At 37.4% G+C, this 26,387-nt stretch overlaps 1 protein-coding gene across 1 annotated transcript; it reads right to left on the bottom strand.

Annotated features, from left to right (window-relative positions):
- Positions 1-1,143: 1,143 nt before the first annotated feature.
- LOC121650754 (RNA-binding motif, single-stranded-interacting protein 1) lies at positions 1,144-15,902 on the bottom strand. The gene is made up of 13 exons (XM_042002464.1): positions 15,640-15,902; positions 13,517-13,695; positions 11,462-11,520; positions 10,367-10,458; positions 6,054-6,211; positions 4,895-4,974; positions 4,224-4,339; positions 3,316-3,365; positions 3,127-3,214; positions 2,855-2,905; positions 2,347-2,457; positions 2,129-2,209; positions 1,144-2,007 (listed from the first exon to the last, which is right to left on the bottom strand). The coding sequence occupies exons 1-13, from the start codon at positions 15,679-15,681 to the stop codon at positions 1,936-1,938; spliced, it is 1,179 nt and encodes a 392-aa protein (XP_041858398.1). The 5' UTR covers positions 15,682-15,902; the 3' UTR covers positions 1,144-1,935.
- Positions 15,903-26,387: the final 10,485 nt, after the last annotated feature.

Below are 26,387 nucleotides of genomic sequence, written 5' to 3'. Positions count from 1 at the left end.
GTTATCTGTACAAAACTCTTCATAAGTTAGAACTTGTTTTATATAACTTAATGACTGTTCAATATGGTGCTTGCCAATATGAGCAGTTTTTTTTATCATGCACCTCTTCAACGCTTGACCCAGATACTATGGCACTTGGTTCAGACACCACTAGCAGCATACACCTCACAATGATTGCATGACTCATCAGTCTCAGGCATTACACAGAAGTCTCAAGTAAAGTCACAGTGGCCCTTTACATCCGTTGCACATCCCAGCTTACTAAAGAGGAAACGCTGCTTTTTCATGACCCAAGATAAAAGCTATGATCATGTTTTAACGCCACAAGGCCTTGTTGTTCCTGTTGATCTTAAATGCTTTTGAATCTACTGCCATAAAAGAAAGGGGCTATAACTGAAGAGTAGAAACATTTTGCTGTCTCCCGTTTTCTTTTACAAATACACACTGTCATACAAAAATAAGTTGGAGTAAAGGTAAACAGCATTCAAAACAACCTGAAAGGAAACAGCTGTTAGTGACCAGCTCCTGAGTGTGATATTTGGTCTGAAAGGGTGGGCTGGACCTGCTAACCCGACCAAATACAGAGTAGAAAGAAAACTCTGAGGTAGATAAGTGGTCTGACTTATGACCAGGTCGAATTACAAGCTCACAAGAAGACACCCTAATTAAAATCCTTGCTCAGAACTACCATTTTTAAAAATCAAATTACTTATTACTTTTAGAATTTCTTTTCTTTGACTGCTCTCTTAATCTTAACATCAATGTTTTGTTTTCTATTTTTTCCATTACAAACATCATGTTTGTCCTTGTGTGTCCACTCTATACTAATATTGATCAAAAATTTAAATGTACAAAAAAAGGCACAATGTCCAAACTGTAATGTCGTTTGCTGAGATACTTATGTCCTATTTAAAGAGACAATTGATGCTGTATCTTCTGCGTATTGTCTCATCGTCTTTGGTGAAGAAAACTACCACTGAAAGTGCAGTTTGTTTGCTTCCTAACAAAGAGTGAGGTGCAACACATTTAACACATTCATCTAATTTTAACCGCCTGACTCCTTGATGTTCCGCCTGTATGCTAGGATCAGGCGCTCATTTTTCTTTCACAATCATATGTCCATGTTTTCCTGTTTCTTTTTAATACACATCCCATTTAAATAACAATTAACATCATCCAAAAAGCCAAAGAGAGACCAATAAACAAAATACAGAAGTCCTGTCTCATTTTCCCTCCCCATTTAATTCAAGTTAACCTAGTAAACTTAAAAAGGGCGAGATAAAAAAAAAAGAAAAAAGAATTTCAAACGCATTTCAACATCCATAAAAAATGTAGGGTCTGTTAATTAATAAATATTTAATTCAATAAAATAGCAGATGCCAAAATATTTTGTCTAAAATAGCTTTGGTAGGGAATGGCACATAAAAAAAGTTTCATGGTATTTTTCTAAAATCTTGCTGATCTCACCAGGCTCAACATTTTCTGTTTTTTTTGTCACTCAGTGATGGTCTGCACAACTGTATCAAAACTATTAAGGCAAAGTTTACTCAGACCACAAGATCAATCTGAAGTCCTAAGAAAAATCACTTTACAGCAAAACAACACTTCACACAGCAAGCACAAAACATTTTCAAAATGTCTGGAAAAAAAAGAAAGAAAAAATGCAACAAATAACATTTACTACCATGCCCTTTGCACTAGTCACATGATTCTTTCTTGCATCCTGTGGCAAAACCTTGTAAAAAATAAACGTTTTTCTAGTATGAAAATAAATTTTTTAAATAGACTATGAATTATTTGATGAACTCAGATAAATCCTCTGAAAATGATGCAAAAAAATAGTCTCATTTAAACATTTGCAAAACCTGGGCAAAAGGTCCACTTGGTTTGTGGACAAGGTGTTTTCTTAGCAGTTGTCCAACTGTTACCTCAGCACTACTTGGTCTGTTGGTAGGAAAAGGGGGAACGATTGTCGGGTGAGTCAACTTGTGACTGTGGACCATTTTCCTGGAAGATAAAGTGAGAAAAACATAATTCTCTGTCTCTGCCATCTCCTAAAAGCAAGTTTTTGTTTTGAATGGAGATATAGTTTTCACTAATGAGGCTACAATGTTGTGACTGCACACACCTCCACTGGGACAGCTGTTGTCTGCATGTGTGCATACGGTGGGATGTAAGCTCCTTGCATAGCTGTGCTTGTGGCCACAAACTGCAAAAGCAACACATTCAGAACATAATTATGTTTTAGGAGTTTTCAGTTTTATAAAGCACTCTTTAGGATGCTATTAATAAATACAGCAGGATAATGTGTGAGCTAACTTCTAATCCAGTGCAGCCTTTTCTCACCGTTCCTGCACCGCCTAACGAGAGGTGACCCATCTGCTGAGTGAGAGGCGCTATCATGGAAGTAGGCTGCAATGACACAGATGGGTCCATAGTGGGCGATATCACTGCACCCTTTAAAACAGAAAGAGCAGGCATAAAGGGGCATTTACAGTCTCATAATGTCACAAAATATTTTATTTTTTTACTTAAAAGTACTTAAAACAAGCTAAAAAGAAAACAAACATCAAGAGTGATGCATTTTATTTGAGATTTATATCAAAAAGAAGTTTTATGGAAGGGGACCTGAAGAAAATCTATGTTCTGTTATGTTTAGGCTCAGAGCTGTCTGTTATAAAATAGTCTGTCATTACATGCACTGCTTTAGTGTGTCAGTCAGTTTACTGAAAAAAAAAGTTTCAGTTCTGTTACAACCACAGACGGAAATGGGTTTAGAGGAAACAGAAGACAGAAAAGAGGGAATTGTGATTAAGACTGTGTTAATGAGTATGCACAGAGATGTTGCCCTTACTGGGTGCTGCATGATATAAGGCTGATGAGGCACCCATGAAGGGTTCTGCACCTGAAACATCAACAAACACACGCTGTAAACACACTGGCACTGTCCAGATGCTATTTCTAGTGATCCCATGTGACTTTGCGCAACGCTGAAGCTCAAAAGGCTTCAGCACCCTTTGTCTTACATTTCACCCACAACTCTGAAACTCCAAATAAATAAAAATCAGTATTGCTTTTTATGTGATCAATACTGCATCATTTTTCATTAAGGAGAAAGATCCAAACCTGGTATGTTGAAAATGGAGAGATGTAATGAGACAAGGATGTTTGAGCCATCATCCTGTTTGAAATACTGTACGGTGGAGGAAAAAATCTGTGGACACAATTAAACTTGCATTCATAAAATGAGAAGTGTGATGTACATCAGAAACAATGGGCAGAACAGTGCAAATAATATGTGGTAATCTAGTTTACCCATTTTGCATAGCAGCTGAACTGGGGTCATATGTGAGTGTCATTCCAGCCTGGGGAAAGGAAGTCACAAGTTTAACATCTCAGCTGAAGCCTTTAGTTTCAAAAACCCAAAATATCACATTCATATTGTGAATCAACAGTTCTGAAACATAACTGCTGGTGAGGTGGCTGCTGACAACTGTGATGAAAGGAGTTTGTATGTTTAGTCAGGGCTAAACAGACAGCTCTGACGATGTGAATATATGAAGAGAGAAGCTGAGCTCATAGAAGGGCACGGCTGGAGGAAAGATTTTTGACTGAATGGTCAATCTCAAACATCATATGTGCATATGGATATCCAGAATCTTTATGCAAGAAATAAGATTTTGGTCATGGAAGCTGATGTTTGTGCAGTCTATGTTGCAAAAGATTCAGAAAACCCTGGCAGCTAAAAATTTGAGGAACCATTTATAAAACTTATCTAGAAGGCTTTACGCAGTCCTAAATTCTGCAGATCTCATGGGGTTTGCAAAATGTTATCATTTGAAAAGAGTATCTTGACAACTTGAGGTTGGTTCATGTTTGGCCAATAACTGGATTCGGTTAGGCAAGGCAAGTTTATTTGTAGAGCACATTTCATGTACAAGAAAATTCAAAGTGCTTTACTTAAAACATTAAAAGCATTACAGATGGTGCAAAGAAAGCATTAAAGGTAGTAAGAGACAGCAACAAATAGCAATAATCACAATAAAATCATAAATTTAACTGAAATGGTTAAAAGCAAGGTCATGTAAAAGTTACCGTGCAGATTTCATGCATGTGAAAAGAAATGTTTTTAACCTGGATTTAAAAGTATCTACATATGGTGACAGTTTAATTTCCATTGGCAATGGCTGAGATGCGCTCACTCCATCCTGAGCACAACTTACCAGTCTGGAGTCACTGTCCCTCACCCAGGTGCGACCATTCTGGTTAAATTTACACTGACTTAGTCTCTTTTTCTGCCCCCCATCAGCAAATTTGCACAACAGCGGTTCTGAGGGAGCTAAAGGCAATGAAGAAGTGGAAAAAAGATTAAAAAAAAGGTTGTCCTTAACATACAGTATACAGACATGCACATTGTTGTCTGACATTCTTTTCTGTGCAGTAATTCAACCCATGAAATTGGTGGCTGCACATTTATTAACCATTCTGGGAACAGAGACATATAATTTGGCAGCTGTGAAGGTGTAATCCCCTCCCCTTCCTAAAGGAGGCAAGGCCAGCAGAGACTATTTCAGTCTAATAATCCAATTAAAAAGCTTAGAGAGGGATAGGGAGGCCACGCAGAGCCACTTTCTCTTTGTTGTCTTTGTCTGTGCTCTGCCACTTTGGGCTGAGTGCATATGAGCTCTTTAACAGCAGACTCACTGACTCCAATTGGCAGCATTAATCATCTGGACAGCCACTTCATCCTACTGATACAACTCCACCCACTAAGAGAGCATAGATCATAGTCCTTATAGACAGAACCTGATTCCTTTCATATACATTTTTAATGGCACTACAGGTAAACTATAACATTTTACAGCACATTCTTGCTGTGTTATTATAGTCTTACCTGGGACACCTGCAGGGGTTTTGATGAACTTTCCATTAAAATGAGAAATGACTGCATCACATTTCTCTGTTGACTCCATCCTGCAGTTATAAAAGACAAAAAAACAAACAAACAAAAAAAAAAAAAAACCAACAGAGTTCACAACTATGTTAGTGGCTACAGTAAGCAGAGCCAACAGTTGCTTTCATCAATCTCTTTCTTTTGCCTAATAGTGGAACTTCTGGTGTTTAACAAAAGCAATTGTTATCAGCCAGTCCATAGCATGTGCATATCTAGCAGAGTGCACTTGCATAATCTTTGCCATTTGGCTGAGCACACCTACTGGAGCACACCCACATACATACCAGCAATGCACAGTCACTTCTTTTTTTGTTTTGTTTTGTTTAGCCTGAGATAATCATGGCTTTGCCTGTCAGGTATTTCAGTAAAATGTCAGGTTATACAGGTACAACTGGAGGAAACCAGCATTGCCACAATAATTAAATCACCTAGTCATCTTGAAACTGTTTTATTTAACAAGTTTCTGGCTCTCCATGTAAGTAAGGCTCCTCTCGCCTTATTACTCACAAAAAAGCCATGTTACTTTTAGAAACTAAACAGATTCTGCTGCTAAGGCTCTGAAGATGTTTACGATCAGATCCACAACAGCTTAAAGAAAAGATTTTCTTTTGAACAATGTTGGAGCTGTAAGCAAAATTTTTAAAAAATGGAACTTTGATATTGCCTTGGAAAAGTAGACTTAGCTTTAACAAGTGGTATTTTCTCTAATGATTGAATTTAAATTAACATCACATTATTCTGTTGATTTTCCTGTCTACTGTTATGAAAGAGAGACTGCCACTTGTTTCTATTCCTGGTCCTGGCATCGCTTCTGTTGCACTGGTCGCTTCCTGTTTATCGTTGTAAAGTGCCACTGTCAGCATTTAGGATATCCAAAAGAACAACAACAACAGAAAAAACTCTTTGCAAACAATAGAAAATGCTTGCCAAAGGATGGAGGAAGCTGCCATCTGTCTGAACACCTACTGGCATTTATTACCCAGGTATTACTTTGCAAGACCTATGTCATAATTTAAATACTTTAATAAATTATATTTCAAATGTTGAAACTTGGCATATTAAATCAGATAAAAAAAAAAAAAACCCAAAGACATCCAACCTTGCAAAGCCCACTCCTCTGCTGACTCCACTGGAATCCCTCAGGATCCGTGTAGATATAACTTGGCCAAAATGCTTCAACATGTTCTCCAGTTCCTGCTCATCCATGGACAAAGGTAAGTTGGAGATGTATAAGTTTGTGGGATCTTGTTCTTGTTGCTGTATGAAGATGTAGACAGAGGAAATATAATTAGGCTATAGGGAATGCATATAGGCACACCTGGACAACACAAAAAGATTAATTTGTCTCACATTCACACTGGAATTGGTAATGTAAAAAACAGATGGAGGAAGACAGATTCTACCTAATCTATCCCTGGAAATGGCGACATATTTAGCATACTTCTCATATGGGACTGCAGTTATGAGGTTATCGTGTCCTCTTTGTCTTAATTTGTCCTCATTTCAGAGGGTTGCAGATAATAAAGAGTCAATATGATAAGAAGAGATTTACATGCAGTGGCTTGAGGCTCTCTTCAGCTAACTTCTTGTTGTGTTTTAAAAGCAGAAACATAAGACACAGCTGTGAGTCCCAGAGGAACGCCCACACACCACTCATAGTCTGCAGCGCTGTTTTGTTCAGACCCAGCGAGAAAAGTCAACATTTTACAATTAGAGGGCCACAAAAGTTTGAAAGAACAGGTGAAGTTACAGACACAATTGCTCAAATGAAGAACATGAACGGATGCTTTTCTACAGTTTTTAAGCCTCCATTGAGGAAACTGGTGGATTGTTTAAGACAGATCAAACTTTTCTCAAGCTACTATTCAAAGTTACATAACAGATCATTTTTTTCAATGCTGGCTGAAGACTTCGCTGAGCTAAAAAGAGGAAAGGAGACAGGAAACTGTTATGTGGTCATTTGTAGCCACCTGCCCCTGAAATAATAATGGGAGAAAGAACAATGAAGGGTCCTTTGGACAAAAAAACAGGAAAGGGGGCTTAAGTCATAGAGTCACTTAATTCCAGACAAGATTCAGTAACATTAAGAACTAAGCATGGGAGGCTCACATTTTAAATGGTGTTTAACATTTTCAAATACAAAGATTAAATATGAGCTTCTAGTTTTTGATCAAAAAACACAAAATAACTGCAGGAGAGCATCTCATGAAGCCCCACAGAACCCCACACAGAGTAATGAGGTAAAGGGGCTGTCGCTCCCTACAAAGTGCCATGTGGGAATTCATTTCCTCTGACTAGTTCCTGTAACCATAACAACTCCCAATTATTTACTTTCGCTTTATGCTTTCAAGAGACAAGTGTAATGTCAAACATCATCATCAAGCTTTTCTTTAAAGCTCCTCAAAACATCCGTAGACTGAGTCAGTACCAACCTCATAACTGTTCAGTTAAACTGAACAACCTCAGACTCCCCTTATCATTCATAGTAACAATGTCAAGCCCAAATGTACGAAGAAATGTGCCGCAAAAAAGTACTGTTTGGCAGAGAAATAGTCTTTAGTTTATTGGCAGCAACTTCATTAATAATAGTTAAAGCTATATTTGACTCTGATGACTGCTGTAGTTGCATGTATCAGTGGAGGAGATGAGGTGGAATATCGAGCTGTTGTTGACCCCTTTGTCACATGGTGGGAGCAGAATAATCTGCAGCTTAGTGTGACAAAGACTAAGAAACTGATTGTGGATTTTAGGAGATCCAAAACACCAGCGACACCTGTTTCAATACAGGGTGTCAATGTAAAAGAGTTGAAGGATTACAAATACCTTGGAGTGCATGTTGACAACAAACTGGACTGGGTTAAAAACACTACTGCTCTTTACAAGAAGGGCCAGAGCCGTCCCCCCATCAACGGCTATTTTTTGAGGCGGCTAAGGTCGTTTAACATCTGCCAAACGCTGCTTAGGATGTTTTTATGAGTCTGTTGTGGCCAGTGCTATCCTTTATGCTGTTGCATGCTGGGGCAGCAGGCTGAGGGTTGCAGACACAAACAAACTGAACAAACTGATCCGCAAAGCCAGTAATGTGGTGGAGATGGAGCTGGACTCTCTGACGGTGGTGTCGGAGAGGAGAATGTTGTCCATAATGAAGACAATACTGAACAATACCTCCTACCTGCTTCACAACCTGCTGATCAGTCACAGGAGTATGTTCAGTGAGAGACTGATACACCTAAATGCTCCACTGAACAATGCAAGAAATCATTCTGTGGCCATCAAACTGTACAACTCCTCCATAAAGCAACAACATCCACTGTTACATTTTCACTCTGAACTACATTTACATTTTTACTGTTTATCATATTGACAACTATTTATCCTTTGTCCGTTTATATAGATATGGTAACTCATTTGTGATTTTTCTTATTGTGATTTCTATCTTTATCTCATCCTGCCTTTATTTGGTGTGGAGTGACTGTGTGCACACAATTTCCTCTGGGATTAATAAAGTATTCTGACCAACAAAACAGGCTTTTCTTTGTGTTCAGGATGACAAGTCCCCAAGTGGCTTCATACTGTCAGATACTGATATTTTGATATGACACAGTGTGATCTCCCTTTATTACTCACCATAGACCAGTGGTTCTCAAACTTTTTACAGTATGTACCACATGAGAAAATATCAAGCTCACCAAGTACCACCATCATGAAAAACCTGAACATACAGTAGCAAACATATTAAGCTATAACATACATAGCTATTAGCTTTGGACAGTTCATAAAGGAACTGGGCTGCATGGTGGTGTGGTGGTTAGCACCACAGCCTCACAGCAAGAAGGTCGCTGGTTTGAATCTCAGCTGGAGGGGGAGGTTCGAACTTTGTGGCCTTTCTGTGTGGAGTCTGCATGTTCTCCCCGTGTATGCCTGGGTTCTCTCCAGGTTCTACAGCTTCCTCCCACCGTTGTGGTTGTTTGTCCCCTATGTGTTGGTCCTGTGATGGACAGGTAACCTGTCCAGGTGTACCTGCCTCTCACCGGTAATGCTGGAATAGGCTCCAGCTTACCCGCGACCCTTAATGTTTAATAATTTTATTAAAAAATATTTATGACTTTCCTCTAAGTACCACCAAGAGGGCTCTCGCGTACCACTGGTGGTACACGTACCACAGTTTGAGAACATAGGCCATAGACTATTACCTCTTGACCATTACCTGGTCAAGACCAAGTCAAGAAATGCCTTGTCATATTTTCGTGTGGTTGTTGATTCATCCATTAGGGAAGCACCAATACCAGTATTGGGTATCAGTCTGATATCACGTTAATGGAAAGACATTAAGCTGTGGAATTAGCGCATTATTTTGTTAATGCATTCATGCATAAACAACAAAGTTATTACTCATGATATATTGAAATTGGAATTTAGCATTATCTCGTTGAGAGGCGCTGACTTGTAGCATGTAGGTGCTTTGTCACAGTAATGAACCAAATCCACCAAAAACCACTTTGTCCTCCTTATTTATTTATTATTAAGATTCTAATAGTTTTTAAGCCTTACATTAAGAGGATGCTGAGTGGATGATTAAGAGGATAACCTTACATAATAACATAACATTATCTCAGGTGTGTTTGGCTTTCTCTTCTACTACTCCACAGTTATCTGCAGTTTGAATCTCCCACCGCCATGTTTTTCCATATGGTTGGACACAATAGCATCATTGTCAAATGAAGTGAAAACAAAAGGGGGTGGGAAAACATGAGAGAATGAGATAAATACTAGATAGAAAAACATTAGCATCAGCTGCACAAGGAAGGCAGAGGTGATGTGGAGGCAGTGCTTCCTGCTAATGTTTTGCCAAAAGAAAGAAGTGACTGTGATCACACAGTTCACTGATCATCAAAGTAAAATCTGGTTTAATGTGTCTAATCTACAGCACCCAGCTGTTTCTGTAACTCAACAAATGGAACTGAAAATTGTGGTTATGTTTTTAAACTGAACACATAAACACCATTAGTAAACATGGCGAGATTCCCCCTATCCAACCCTGCTCATGAAGAAACCACTGATCAATAAGCTGCACCTTGTAAACATTTGAATAATTGACAAGCTAAAAGTGTCATGTCAGCAGCAATACATTTCTTTAAAAGTTTGATGCATGCAAATGTTTCAATACATCCAGGAAATCAAATAGAGTTGCACGCTTCCATCAGGATTCAGCTCAGAGAGTCACTGATCAGTCTACAAACCAATAGTAGTGGAGCATGCACCCTGCAGTCATGGATTCCTGTCCTGCTATTCAATACTAAATGGATTAGGTTTAAATTGCCTGTGCAGCCACATGGAGAACAGAAGTGTTACTGGGTGACTTGTATGCATTTGATATTAGATAGTTGGGATTAGTTTGTAATGAATCCTTACCTTTGCCATCTGAGCTTGGACACCAGTGGTTTTCAGGGCAACAACAGCCTTCTGAGCTGCAGCAGGGCTGTCAAAGTCCACAAAGCCATAACCTGAGGAGACAGACAGCACAGTTAGGACAATGTTCCATATCCAGCGCAGACAATGGTGGAGCCACCGTGTCTCCCTGACTTATAGTTATAGGCTTAATGTAGCAAAGCTGTGCAATTTAATTTTAAAGTATGCATATACCTCTTTATGAAAATACTGTAGGCCTAGCTAACTGGTTGTAAATGAGCACGGCTTTGTTTGTTTGTCTGTGTGTGTGGAAGTATAGTAAAAAAAAGAGCTGAGGATGCAGATACCATTGGCTCAGGTCAGTTCTTTGTCCTGTGGGGTACAAACAGGGTACACCTATAGCCTTCAGCCTCTACTGCACTTGCTATATTTAACCTCTTGAAAATATATTGGGGTGAGTGTGTCAGAGCTCTCTAACAGGAGAAATGGGTCACAATATTGCTTTAGTTTTTAGTTAAATCCTTATCTTGGCTATAACATAAAATCCTAAAGAGAATGACATCTCTGAAATCTGCTCAACAAAAGCCTCACAAAGCATCTTGTTTCACTAAGAGTCTTTGATTAACTGGCATCTGTGTAATCCAGAGGAGTGTGACAAAGCAATCTCCTGATCCCATCACATCTAAAAAAAACATTGGTGGCCAATCTAGGTGGACCAAGGCCAACCATGTCACTCAGCAGAAAGACGTAGCGTTGACCAACTCTTCCCAGAAAATATGCAAACACAGTGACACACCAACAGAAAAGGGCTGTGGCCTAAAATAACATGAGCTGGGAGGCAGCTTTTAGCAGACTGGTTGTCTGTTTCCTGAACTGCCCAGACCATCTGAAACCACAGAGCTGCTGAATGTCTGGTTAGAGTTTTCACACTGGAACTCTAGCAATTTTAGGGAAATCTGGGGAATGTCCATTAGTATTATTTCTCACAGCAAAGTACTAAATTTCCTGAATGAGATTTCCTTCATACATACCTAATAAGAGAAAAGATAGATGAGAGAGCGGGAAAAACTGAACAAAACAAAAAAAAACTTCACACACCTTTACACTTATTTGTAGTCTTGTCCAGGATGGCCTTTGTTGATACTATTTTGCCATACCTAATGAAGGAAGAGTAGAGAAGCATTGTTAGCAGGACTCCAGACACAGCTAGTTATAAAACACACACAGAGAGAGGATTGAGCAACAATTCATGACATCACTGCAAAAATATGAGAAACAGGAAGTGGTTTCTGTGTGATGCTGAAAACCCTACCATGTGTGCAAAACACTAATCTTAAACAGCTTATTTTTCAGAAGTCAAACTAAACCACTGAATCAAACTTTATCAAGGAAAGTCTTTCTTAAAAAAAGCTGGGTCCCTTCGGTATCATCTTGGTAAAGCCCCTGCACTGTTATCTTATGATAGGCACAACCAGAAAACACTACCTTCTTTTAATGCGCAAAAGCCTCTAAACTTAAAAATATCACATTAGCACACAATTACTGATTCCATTTTATTACTTAAGCAAACTTTTTTCAATAAAATACAGTGTTAAATCTGGGCAAACACCAGGCTGACAAAAAATATGGGTTCAAAACTTTAGTCTTATTTATGGTAGGCTGTTGCCATAGTTTCAGCAGAACTGTTACAGATTACACGTAGACCACAGGAAACTGCTCATGATATCATCTAAAACAGCAACAGTATTATTTTTATTGGACACACATACACAAAAAACCCTCCAAGTTAGCTTTCTCCCGTAGCTTCTGTGCTTATAAAAGTATTAAACATAACATGCTTTGTTCTGAATGTGGTTAGAGGCTTGGTTTCCCGGTTTCATCAAAATAGAGCAGGTTTTAACATATATAATGCATGTGCAGAACTGGGATAATAAGACAAAAATCAGCTTGTTAAGAAAAAGAGAAATTGAGAGCTAGCCATGGTTTTCCTAATATTAAATTTATTGACTTTATGATGCATGAGCTAAAATCTTAAAGTTTCTAAAATAATAAAAAGACAGTGGCTGTCTTTTGACCTATATCATCTGCAATGGTACTATACAAAGGTCACAATGTACCCTGCAGTCACCCAAGAGGATATTTTAGCTAAGGATTACAGTTGATGCTAAACCGGGTGAAAGAGCATGAACTTGTGACCTTGCTGTCTTCTGAACATCTAATCTCAAATCGCATGGCGACGGCATGTTTGCTCTTGAAGCGCCATCAAAATGTAGGGCATTCATCTGCACTGCGCACCAACACGTAGTTACTTAACAACAATGTAGGTTCATGCAATAACATCTTTTTCTAATTCTAAATGCATCTGAAAATAAAACTCATGTTTGCTGATTGAACCACATATGAAGTGGTAAAAGCCTTTGATGTGACAGGCGTATGCATGAAAACAAGTGCAAATTACTACAACTGCTTCCAGGAATAACTTTTAACTATTAAATCCAAAGTCTCTCCATTGTAGGATCTAAAAAAGATTTAGAAGTATGAAGAAAAATATCCTTAAAGTCAAGTTTTTTTGTTTTTTCTTCTTTTGAACATGCATTTTAATGATATTTGTAGAAGTTGCTGTTCAGAAGCGTTGAAATAATCAGTGTAATTCTGACACCTCATACAATGAATGGGAAAATATTCTTTTTTTTTTTTTTTTTACACGGAAAAACCTTAGAAAAAAAGGAAATGAAACTTCTGAAGTCTCTGGTTTCTCTGCTTGTTTTATGTACCTGTATTAAGCAAACAGTCTATAATTAGAGTCAGACAGTAGCAAAGAGCAACTCTCCTTTACCCACACATGATATATGTAATCTCTCTATCCATGTTCAACCTGTTATCACGTCTTCTACTTTTTTTTTAACAATTAATTTAAAATCCAATACTGCATCTGCATTTGTTACAATGGTACATAAACTTCTATGACAGTAAATGCAGAACAACGTTTCTAAATTGGCAGATTCACATCTTTTAACTTCTTTGCTCCCCTGTATTCTCACCTGTTAATGTCAATAAAGGAGTTCAACTGCAAATTGAAACCAAACTGAATGGGCAGAAAAAGTCAACGGGAAATCAAAAGCAGATAACAATGGCAGGAAGTGTGGCACTCACGGCTGACAGAGCTTGACCAGGTCATGGTCTGTGGTTGAAGGGGACAAGCCTCGGATGTAGAGGTTTGTTTTGCTGAGTTGGTCCCAGCCTCCAGTGCTACTGCTGCTGCTGTTGTTGGTGCTGCTGTTAGTGATCGGGCTGGGTGGAGCCATAGGGTGTGACAATGGGGCAACAGGTGGCTAAAAAAAAAAAATAAAAAATACAAGAAGCTGGATTTAAATCCACACGATTTATTGTGCATTCATGTTACTGTGTTGTGCCAAAGTCACCAAAACAGGACATCACATAATGTCAAAATGTTACTGAACATCAGTAAAGCACTTTCATAGAAATCATAGGCAGTGATTTATATTTGCAGAGGAATGCCAATCACACCTCCACAAGTAGCATAACTGGTCAATTAAAAGATTTGGTCATCTCTGGAGAAGTACTAGACTTCTTTACCTTAGTACTTTTTGTTAATTTAATCCAAGAACGGTTTTGTTTTAAGTATTTCTTATAAATCAAGACCCAGATATCCTGGTCCTACAAGCATTTTCCCTTTGGGGATTTGTCCTCCTTACTATCTAACAGTGATTATCCCCCAACCCCCCTCTGTGAGGAATCACAAGCTGAGAGGAAGCTGATGGAATCCCAAGCATGAAGTGGTGACAGGATTGAGCAACCCAAGTCAGGACTTCAGGCAAAGGGATCTTCTCTTGTGACCAACTGGTCAACTGCCTTACATGCCTTCAGCATGAAGCAAGTCTGACCACGGGCTTTTTCTTTACAACTGACTGGTAGAAAAAGAACTCATTTGCTCCATCTGAACCATCTACAAGACCACTGATCGCAAACGGCATTTCTAAATCTTCATGTTTTATTAGAACAGAAAAAAGACTGAAGACAAGTTTTAAAATTGTAGGTTATATTTCTGCTTTTTGAAAAGACAGATTTTTGTATAGCATGAATTAAATAGCTATTCATATCATGTAAAAACAAATAAAGATGTGATAAATGGCTTTTGGTTTAAATGTGTGATAGTTCCAGTGTTGATTAAAGCTGGAACATATATATGTTAAAAGTTAAAGCAAAACTAGTTTAAACTAAACTGTAGCAAAAGAGAGGAGAGAAACTGAATTTGTGGTCTTTCCATAGTAGCAGCCAAAACAAAACAAAAGTTTGCAGAAACTACAATTATAACAACACATATCAGATAACATGCCAGAATTACCTGAAACATGCTCAGTGATAATCTAAGTTATTGCATATGTACAAACATACAGAAATCTGAGTTTCAGTTATCCAAATCTGGAATTTGGGAATTACAAACCTCCATGTTTTGTCAGACTGTAAAATAATTGTCTTTGCATACAACTGTTTGACTAGTCAGATGTCTGTGAGTGACTGAGATGGGGAGAGGATGGCATCTTATCAGCCGGCTCCAGACCGGCAGAGCCCGTCATACCCTGGACGGAAATATACAGGGTTTCCAGTAACAGGCATCGCCCACGAAGCTCTAGTCACAGGATAATACCCCGAGCAGTGCTGAGAAAATGCTCTTTTACAAATCTTCTGGATAAAGGGAATTTGCTAGATCCACGTGTAATTGGTACACCATAAATCCACCAAAGGACAGTCATTTACAAAGTGAAATTTTGAGCAACAAAGAAAATAGTATAGCAAGAAAACACGGGAAATTAATTTATGGTATGCATATACCAAACATACAAGGTAATCAATGAGTTATTACACTGAGAGTCATTTTGATGACACAGAAATTACACAATATCAGCTGGTGCAAATCAGCAAACTAATACAAATAGCTTTTTTATATTTTTACATTGTTTAAATGGCGAGTTCATGTGTTTATAATTTAAAATCCAAATGTGATGGGACGTAGTTGCTCAACAGCCATATTATCATGTCATCAGTTTGTGTGTTTGGTGGTCTGGACCTGGACCAGAGCCCAGGCAGCAGGGGTTCCTGTTATACATAATGGACACTGCATAACAAAAATGACACCTCGTCCGTTTCAAATAACACATATGTGTTTATTACGCTGCTGCCAAGCAGACCTATTTTCCAACTTCAACTTAGTGGACGACTTAAGTCTGTATTTACAAATTATTTGTCTATTTTACCTGTTTGCGATACGGAGTCCTTACTGGGGTAGCAAAAATCATCCTCAGTTGAAACTTTTACGTTATGTTAAAAAAGAAAAAAACACAAGCCACATCTAACTCCACGTATGAGTTCAAATTGAGTGGCAAAGATATCCTCCTTAATCCGCTACAGGGCAAGAAAAACGATTTCTGGTCATACTTGTTGTGTACATGTCCGTGTTATCGACTATCTGGTAACTGAAACCCTCATATATTGTCCCAACTTCGGCTGCCCAGCCCCGTTTCTTTCACTGGCGGCTTCTTTGACTTGCAGTCACGGCTGCGCAGGGCTGACGCTGGGAGAAACCATTTGGTATTTGGCTTAGGGGGGAGCGATCAAGAAAGGTAACCAAAATGCAAAGCATTTCCCATATGTGTCATGGAATTTATGCTAATGAATTGTTTTATTGTTAACTTCGAAATAATAAATTTCAATTCGAGACTAATCCCGCTGTCATTGTTTGTCTCAACACAACACCTTCACGTAGCCTCCCCCTCTGCTGTTGTTTGTTTATTAAAGGATGCATACCAAACGTTCCACCGTGCCAAAGGTGGTCCCGAACGTGATAGTATTTATATTTTTGTGTAAAGAGGAGTGAGTAAAATCAAGTCATGCGTTTAGGATAGTTTTTAACTGGATATGAAACAGATCTTTGATCAATGTGGTATTCAAACATGCACCCGTTGCGACTTAAAAAACCCGGGAAAGAAAACTATATGTTGGATGACTGACTGCATATCTTTTTCTCCAAGTTTTAAGTACGCTCAGAAGTTAGACATGTTAGGATACTGCTGTTTAGTGTCGTGACATTACGTCTCTAAAACGGAAAAAAAACAAAACAAACAAACAGAAAAAAACAAAACAAACAAACAAAAAAAAACAACATTTTTTTCTGGCACATCATTATGATTGATGGCAAATGTCATTATTTGCTTAATTCTAACCACCAGCAAAATCTGCGTTTGCAAAACTGCATCTCTATTTATTAAGAGAAAAGAAAAATAATAAATACAACTTCTTTCTTAATTTCATGAATGGTAAAGCCCAAACTGAGATTCATGCTATACCTATATTCATCACACTTATCACACATATACTGTTGTAACACCGTTCGTAACACATGCTGAATATAATTTTAGTAAAAAATGTAAAGCAGAATATTGTGTTTATTCTGATATATAGATAAGCACAATGAGACCACAGAGTATGAACTTATAAAATAATAATAAATATGATGGTTTAATTTTTTTTAATGAAATATGTTCCAATTATTAAAACAGATATACAAGACTGACTGGGACATTGTGTGCTTAAAAAAATATGATTAATTTAAAGTATGTTACTGTGCTAAACAAAATTCTACTTTCTAAGCGTTGGATGAGGACAGAATAATGTTGTATATTGCAAAATGTCTGGAAATAACTATTTGAAACCACAGAGAAAATTGGGAACCTATGTTGTCCTGCTTGTTTGGAAACAATCCTTTTATGTGAAGGTTTTGCAACAGAGGTGGTTTCTGTTATCTGTAGCCTGATCCTCTGAATGTGAGTGGTGGTTAAATGTGTGTGTGTGTGTGTGTGTATGTGTTTGTTTGTTTTTTGAGACAGGCCAGATGGACCATAAACAAAAAGCAATCTACCAACCTGTGACAGCTTCTGATTAGAAAACCAATCTTGTTCTGACGTTAATTTTTTCATTTCTGATTCAAGTTTAAGTAGCAGCTGTTTTGTATGAGCTGGTCATAGTATCCTCTTTCACTGACTCATCAAACTACAAATGTGCAGTTGAGAAAATAATAGCTGATATGTGTTTTGCTCTGGATGTAAAACGATATTGTGTTTAGACACAATTCAACAATCCTCTCAATTATAGTCCATGTAGCAAAAGGTATGGCGATAAGTCAACTTGAATGAAAGGTCAGCACTCTTGTAGAGAAGTTCACAAGGCCAGCAGAGGTCAATGGGTCACACATTTGAGGAAAGAGAGTGAGGTCTAATTCAGCACTCTGCTCAGGATGCTGGGGGGCTGGGTGGGTTGGCATACACAGAGGGGTAATTGAACCAGCTTTTATGAAACTCTGAAAGAAAAGGTTGTCGGTAATATCTGCATTTGTTGCACCGAAATAGACTTATTCACAAGAAAGCCATTTCAGTTTAAAAACAAACCATGAAAAAAAAAGTTTTTTAGATATGAAATTACAGTGGAAACACAAACTGTTTAGAAGATGTTATTCCCCTGAAGGAGATCTTTATATACTGTAAGTGCAGGTTCAGATTGCACATTTATAACTGCTTTATCAAGCACAAACATGCAGAGGTGCAAAGATTATAAGGTCACCCAAAAAAAAAAAGAAAAAAAAAAAAAATAAAAAACACACACACACACACACACACACACACACACACACACACACACACACACACACACACACACACACACATTTCACAAGCTTATGCTCACATACACACTTTGGGTATTTCCAGAGGAAATAATCGAGTTAGGTTATTTTAAGACATTGTGCTATGTTAGTAGTTGTTCTCACTCATCCCTGAAGTCTTGAAAACACAACAGCATTGCACTGTTTGAGCAGCTCTGGGGAAGCTGTAAGTAACAGCTTTGTATACATTTCTGCATGAGTGGAAGAGTTTAAATGGGCTTATACAAGGTAAATTAACCATGGTAAAACAAACACGCAAACTAAAGAAGATGTGAGTGCCATATTCAGTGTGCCACTCTGCATGTAGGTCATTATCAGCATTTGCCCAGTTGATTCCCTCTTACACACCATCTGGTCCCTTAGTTGTTGAGTGTGTTTTAGATCAAGTGTAATTACTGTTGTGTAAATGTTGTAGGTGCATGAGTGCTGCCATCACAAGATGACTTTAGGTATTAAAGAAACATTAAATCCTTGAATCTTATTCAATTAATTCCCTTATAGAATTTTTATTTCACCTCTGCACTGCATTTGGCCATCCTGTGGTTTTGGCCCGGGATTCAACCGTGGTCTTTTTGTATGACAATCCATAGTGCCCCTCATCCTCCCTCATTATAAGCATTTTAAAACATGATATAATTTTGTAATGTCACATTTTTAATTTTTTTTACACAATGCAAGATGCAAACTTGTTGCAAATTATAGAGGAAAATATAGGTAAACCTTTGGAGCTTTGAAAGGTTGGTAATATTAATGTTCTTGAACATGTGCAACAGTTTCACATCATGCAAAACACATGGATGCTATGATTTGGGAAGATTAACACTGCCATATTAGCCTGAAAAAAGGCAATTTAAACATTTAAGCCTTAGCCAAACAGCTGCAAAAAAACATAGCCATTTCACATTCTAGTGTGGAAGTGTCTCACCAATACGGTGCTTTGAGAAAATACCCATATCCCTTGAAGTTTCCCACATTTTATTTATTTGTATGGTGCCAATTTACAACAAAGACAAAGACAAAGACATGTCAGTGCACTTTAAAGATAAAACAATTCAAACCAATTAATTGCAACACCTAAAAGAACAAAGCTCTCTTTTAACAGGAAGGAAAAACCTCCGGCAGAACCCGGCTCAGGGAGGGCAGCCACCTGCCATTTTATTGGGATTTTATGTGACAGACCAACACAAAGCAGAACATAACTGAAAATTTAAAGAAAATGATTCATAGCTTTCAAAGTCAAAATGAGAACAATGTGGCATCAATTCGTTTTAACCTCCCCTTTGATACCTCTACATGAAGTCCAGTGCAACCAGTTGCCTTCAGAAGTCATTTAATTAGTAAACTGGGTCCACCTGTGTGCGATTTATTCTCAGTATAAATACAGCTGTTTTGTGATGCTTCAGAGGTTTGCAGGAGAACATCAGTAAGCAAACAGCATGAAGACCAAGGAGCATTCCCAATAGGTCAGTTGTGGAGAAGTTTTTTTTATTTAGTGGAGAAGTCTAAAGCAATGTTAGGTTATAAAAAACAAAACAAAAAAACAAACAAAAACGAAAACCAACCAAACAAAAAAAAAAAAAACAGTGAAGCAACCAATGATGTTTTGATTAGATGAGACCAAAGTTAAGCTTTTTGTCCAAAAAGTAAAATCCTATGTGTGTCAGAAAACTAACACTACACACCCAATCTGAATGTGAGCTAGAATGGGTAAATAATTCAGTCTTTAGATGTGTAAAGCCGATAGAGAAATAGCCCGAAAGACCTGCAGTTGTATTGACACAGGGGGCTGAATACAAATGCATGCCAGACTTATCAGATTTTTATTTTTTTTATTAAAGAAAAAATGATAAAAATTTTAAACCATGTATAATTTTCTTTCTACTTTATAATTATGCACTATTTTGTGTTGGTCTATCACCTAAAATCCCCATCAAATTAATTAAAGTTTGTAGTTGTAACATGAGAAAATGTGGAAAAGTTCAAGGGGTAAGAATACCTCTTCAAGGCAATGCATTTTTATTGACTTATTTAATTTTTAAGTTTGTATGGTTATGATTACTATATCCCCCTAATAAATGATCTTCGCTCGTGGTTTCTAAAACACTCTGCACATTTAGGGATTTGTTGTTTTTATTCAAATTTACCCATATTTGACTCTTATTTAAAAACTTTGATTATGAGGAAGTGGCAGCAGGAAAAGGTTTAGCTGTGGAGCATGGCCTTCATTTTGCAAATGTCCCACAGGAGTAATACTAGTACAAAGGCAGTTCTTTCAGGCTTGACACCGACATAAAGAGCAGCGCCGCTGGGCTGTTTCATTGTGTACATTTTGCGGCCGAGCAACTCTCCAAAATTTATTGTAAACATTGTATGGCGCTGTTCCACCTCAGCATAATGCTTTTGTCTACATTGTCACCATAGTAGTAAATGTTTTCTCCTGACAATGAAGTTTGATCATTAAAGTTTGCTTTGGAAGAGACAACCTTAATCACTGATTTCCAAAAGAGTCTTGAAAAGGAACACAAGGGCAGGAACATGATGAGATATTTATGTATTTGCCCCCAAAATTAAAGGTTAAAAGTAAATGGAAAAAACAAACAAAACAATTTCAAGGTTTCATTTGCATAATTATGAGATAAGATTTTTAGAGATTTCAATAACAGACTATTTTACGCATCAGTTTAAATGTGACCATGGCTTCGAGGTGACTTTTGGCTTGTATATTTAGAAGCACTGCATAACAACCCAAAACAAACTGAATAAGCCCATTCTATAATGTCTGCTCCAAAAATATGTTGAAGAATGCACCAAAAGGGAGGATTTGTGCAGCTATCATTTTAGGATAACAGAACTAGAGTGCTCCTCGTGGCCAAGGGACTTTCCAAAGCCTCTTTAACCTCATGTAGCCCTTCACCACTTTTTAGTTTGGCTCCGTTTAAAACTGACTCTTTGTACAATTTTACAGTCCTGTCTCCAAAAACACATGACATGCTTTTAAAAATATAAATGAAACAGAATACAATGAAACTAATGGTTCCCTGAAAATGATCAAGAACAACATCTCAGAAGGTGAAATCTTTATTTTAAATTTGATGCCCAAGGCATGTATAAATAACTAAAAAAAATAAAATAAAATAAAACTGGTGCATGAGCCACACATCTTTGGAACGGTTATTGAAAGCTCAACTCCATTTGAACATCTCTGCTAATCAAATTAATTGGCAACAGGTCAGTAACATAAGAGGAGAAACCCAGAGGGGCTGAGCGCCCCAGCTTCACTCAGACGTAAAGCTGGGGAGGGGTTTACTACTCTTTGAAAGATTACAGACAAATAATGAACAATTTAAGAATGCTGCTATGGTACAGACTGGTGAAATCTTGGTTTTAAGAACTTTCTTTTCTTTAATTTAATCTATTCATTTGTCATGTAGCACATGAACAAAACTCTGGACCAGCAGCATAGGCCTACATCATAAGTACAACATGGACTCAGTAGTGCACATGGTGTTGCTAATGCCTTAATTAGACCTTTAGTTGGTTGCTTTCATAATTCAGTTCTGCAGATAATATCAGCAAATACCAGTCATATCACTTCATGCTATATGTATTTATCAGAAAATAATTGGAAGAACGAGCACAACATCTCTGTCACAACTGTTATGGCAAAACTCTGCTTTTTGAGTCGTGTGTACCTCTGACTTATCATATGTTCATGGATTAAAATATAGAAAATATTCCCCGTCAGTTCTTGGTTTGCAGAAATTGCTTCCATTCCAACTAATTCCATGAAGATACTGGTTCTGAATATTTGCATTGCATCATTAACAGTCAAATCTTACTTGGTGGAACATAGACACCAATGTGACTGCCCTTGTCCACTGATTAAGGATGTCTTAAAAGCTCTGTCACTTCTCAATCAGAAATTATTGCAAAGGTTTGAGCACAGCTATAAGCTGTTGACTTACCTGGCCATGGAGTCAAATATGTCATGAATAATTTACTAAAACTGAATTTTAGCATTTACCACAAATATCAAAATTAGCACAGAATGTCATTTAAATAGATTCAGTGATACTTAGAGAAATGGGATGCATGGCTGATCAACCCTTTGAATAGAGATGCTCAGGGTATGGTTTGAATTTCTATCTTGCATTTAAAGCACAATATTTGTTTTCAAGCAGAGCTTTGTGGTTTAGCTCTTTTGTTTAAAGGATCAGGGAGAGATCTTCTTGCTATCAATTGGGAAATTCTAAAAGCATGCAGTAAAACAGCAGTATTTCTGCTCAGATGAAAGCCGTTAACAAAAAAATCGTAACAAAAATACAAATATGGCTTAACCCAAGCTAATGCTGGCAGGTCTTTGCTTTGCTTCTCCACTGGATTAGGTTTATAAAAGTAAAAGCCAACACTCAGGTTTTTAGCATATTCATCTTCTTGCTTCCATTTATCATCGAAAGACTAGAAGCCTGTGAGTTTAGAGCTGCATCTAAAACATTTGCAGCTTTAGCTTTTAATGGAAAGTGGAAATATGAATTTAATTGGGAATACAATTTAGCTGTATGCATGGGGTGACACTAAAAACAGTGTTTTTTTTTTTCTTTGCTTGGAAGAAGCTACAATCCTCATCTTGAAGTTATTATTTTAATCCCTATTATTTTCCTTTCCTGTAGAGTTTGTATGTCTCCTGCAGCCAGTTTTCTTTTCATTCTTCCTCACCTCCCTCTGGGCTCCTGAAATCTGATCTGTGTGTTTCTCCCTACATTCCTCTCCCCTCCTCCTCCATGCATGCCAGAGTTCTCAGCTCTGCCCTCTGTCATATCTCAAGTTTCTGCAGACCTACAGCAAATTGTTTATTTTGCTAGACATGGAGGAAACGTGAATGGACCTTCATAGGCTCAAGATTTACTGCTGAGCCAAGCTCCAATTTGATCTGTGTTTACAACAGGACCCCCTATAACACCAAGCTTAGTATCTTTTTAGCGCCGAGAAAACAGTGAAGCTGATGGGACTGTTTGCTTGGGGAATATGATATTATAGGTGATCAGTTGATACATGATGGTTTTGTTGGTTCAACGAATTAGTTGAGCCTGCTAATTCTGGATGTTGTGGATATATACAACTATGAATTGGAAAAAAGCTGGAAAAACATGGATTCAAATAAAGAAAAGCAGTCATTCTCACATCACCTCTTTCTTCTATGTATTTATTTCATTCCAGACAACATAAGCACATGATATTTACTCTTTTGTAAATCTTTAAAAACAATATTCCTCAAAGAAGGTTTGTAAGGGGTTTGCACATTTTCCCTTTTCAGTGTGTAAAATATCAATAAAAAAGTCAATGAATCCAAAAGAATCTCAGTGCAAGCCTAAGCAGGAAGCCCATGATCATTGATCCATCAGACAGCACTGTGTCATGAGGTGTATTATTATTATTAGCTGAAACAATAATGGGCGAGGGGGTCACTTTAATACCTCTGCCCACCTCTACATTACAGTTACCTACATAATGGGAACTTTGCAGATAAGTAAACAGAGATTTTTAAGAGTATCATTTGCCTTTAAGTCTACATCTTTGCAGGAACTTCCATGCATTTTTAATAAGACAATGCAAAACCCCATTCAGCTCACATTACAAAGATATGTCTGCAGTCCTGACCTGTACCAAACAGAGAGTATGTGGAGGATTGTATCAGAAAAAAATGCGACATGTTACCCTGTTCCACACCTTAATTCATGTTTGCAGAAGGAAGAGGACAACCATTTGTGTTTTTATAAAATAAAATAATTATTTTATGCATGTTCAAAGACTCAATGTCTTTTGTTGATGCTGTGTTTGCACCAAATCATTACTACTATCACCTGCTGACTTCACCTGTTTGAAATAACAATATTACAGGATTAATAGTAGTTGTACTAGTAGCAGTAGTAGTATACCTAATTTCTATGCTGTATATCAATAAATAATATACAGTTTGCAAGAAAAACATGAAAAATCTTGGCTTCATTTAGTCTCACATTAAACAAAGTCAAAGTCAAAATCATAAAAATTTACAGATTTTGGTTACCATGAGTGGTTGTTAGCTTCATTTGCCTGTGTTGGCTCTGTAACGATCCATCCAGGGAGTACCTGGTGTGTTATTCTAACCTGATATCAGCTTTGATATGCTCTCTGCTCAATTTATAACATACATTGACATGTATGTCTGTTAAAAAGCTAGTTGACTACATGTTTAAAGGTAATAGCATTGTATAACAAGGCCAAGACACCAGTGTAATCCAGTTCTTCCAGTTTGAATGGCCTAGAAAAGTTCAAATACACTTTGGTTTCACAATACAGGAAATGCCCATTGATGACGGGAATGATAATTGATGATACACATCTTTCATCCTAAGTTCCCTGCCAACAGTAATGCATGACAAATCTTCATTCTGATTTATGGTTTATGCAAGGGAGAGTGAAGAAAGTGCATTGGAGTCATTCTTTCAAAGAAACAGAGAAGAATTAGTGGCATATAAAAGGAACCAGTATTCATAAATCCATTTCACCAGGTCTGCAGTCTTTAGTGTGGTCACTTCTCAGCCAAATATGCCATGTAGAGTTTATAAAAATGGAATTGTAGAACATTTGTTTAATCTAATTTTCTGATGTTTTTTGAAACACATAATGTGCTGTGCAGCCAGCTGAGTAATAGAATTTCCTCCTCAGGAAATATGAACAGAGGGAGAATTGTGAACTAAACAGAGAAAGAAAATGGTATTTGAGGTGAATGATTGTGTGGTCATTGAAATGACTCATATGCTCGACTCAGTGCTCAGTTATAACATCATTGCTTATCAGTATACCACAGTCTGAGAGACATTTTTCTATACCAGAACCACAAGAGAAGGGTTATGTCAGATTGCCAAGAGTTCAAAGCAACCATGAAAATGTATGTGAAACCCCATAAGTTATCCTGCTGTTCTGTTAGAGGAAGTTATGAATTAGAGTTGTTTGTAGTGGTCTGGGGTCTGTAAGTCATTCTCAGTAGGAGCAGAGGTTGAAGCTGGAATGTCAGCCCGGGTCAAGGATGACAATCTCTGTAAAAGGACTTGAGGGAAATGACCCCTGGAGGGGCCTGTTAACGGAAGCCCCACTGAGGCACATAGATCACATGAAGGTCTGCTTTAATTCTGACCCATAACGAAGGCAAGTAATGCTCATTCACACATCTGCTTTGTCATTTGTAAACACCTTTGTCAGATGAGGAAACGTGCTGGTCCCAACAGAAAATATAGAGTGTATGTTCTTCCTTTGTACAATAATATAAAAACTTATAGAAAATATGTAAAAAAAAAAAAAAAAATCAACCAACCAACCAAACCAAAAAAACATTCAAGCACACACCAGTCAAACGTCTGGTTACACATTCCAGGTAAATCTACTGGGAAAGTGTGTCTAAACTTTTGACAGGTACTGTAAATGCCCCAGTCTCTATCACAAAAATAAAACATGTTAATCTAAAATTCCAGCAACTTGTGTTTCTGCCTTCAGCAGACAGAGCATAATGTTGCTCTATTTTTTGAGAATCTCAAGTCATTTACTTTCATGACTGCTTCTTCTCAAAAAGTCACTCTTAGCTGCCATCTACTGGTTAGTATTCTAGGCCATGCCTCCAGCATTTAGTTGGTTGGCTATGGATGCACTTAGACAAAGCCATAGGTGATACAGTTGAAAAATATAACCCTTGAGTCATTAACCCTCATACCTTTGGATTAAACAATGCAGATGCCATTCATCAAGAGGCATCAGTTGTGTAGAAACAGGATGAATAAAAATAGTTTTGTCAGCAGAGCCTTGCACTTACTGATGTTTATGCAGAAAAATATCTATCAAAAATATAAGCTCTTGTCTAGAATGTCCAATGTTTTAACCAGACCTAACTGTATTCACATTTAAGCCCAAACTTATATATGGCCATGGCATATTGTGTGAATTTTAACAGCAGTTTTTTTCAGGACAAAAACTGCAATAAAATGTAACAAAATAAAGATACAGCAGAACTGTTACTTTGTTTTTTACTCTTTGTAACGGACAATTAAATCAATATAAATATTTTTGAGCTCAGCTGTGAGTAACTATAAACATAAATGCATTTGAATATTTGAACCTAATTCATATTTTATTTCAAAGATGCATTTTTAATGTTATGCAACACTCTGATTTTAGTTGTTGATAAAAAAAAACAACAAAACAAACTAAAACAAAAAACATTCATGCATTACCAATTCCTAAGCTGAATTAGATGTA

The sequence above is a fragment of the Melanotaenia boesemani genome, chromosome 12 (assembly GCF_017639745.1).
Source record: "Melanotaenia boesemani isolate fMelBoe1 chromosome 12, fMelBoe1.pri, whole genome shotgun sequence".
Taxonomy (NCBI): Eukaryota; Metazoa; Chordata; class Actinopteri; order Atheriniformes; family Melanotaeniidae; genus Melanotaenia; species Melanotaenia boesemani.
This window is presented reverse-complemented; position numbering and strand designations above follow the sequence as displayed.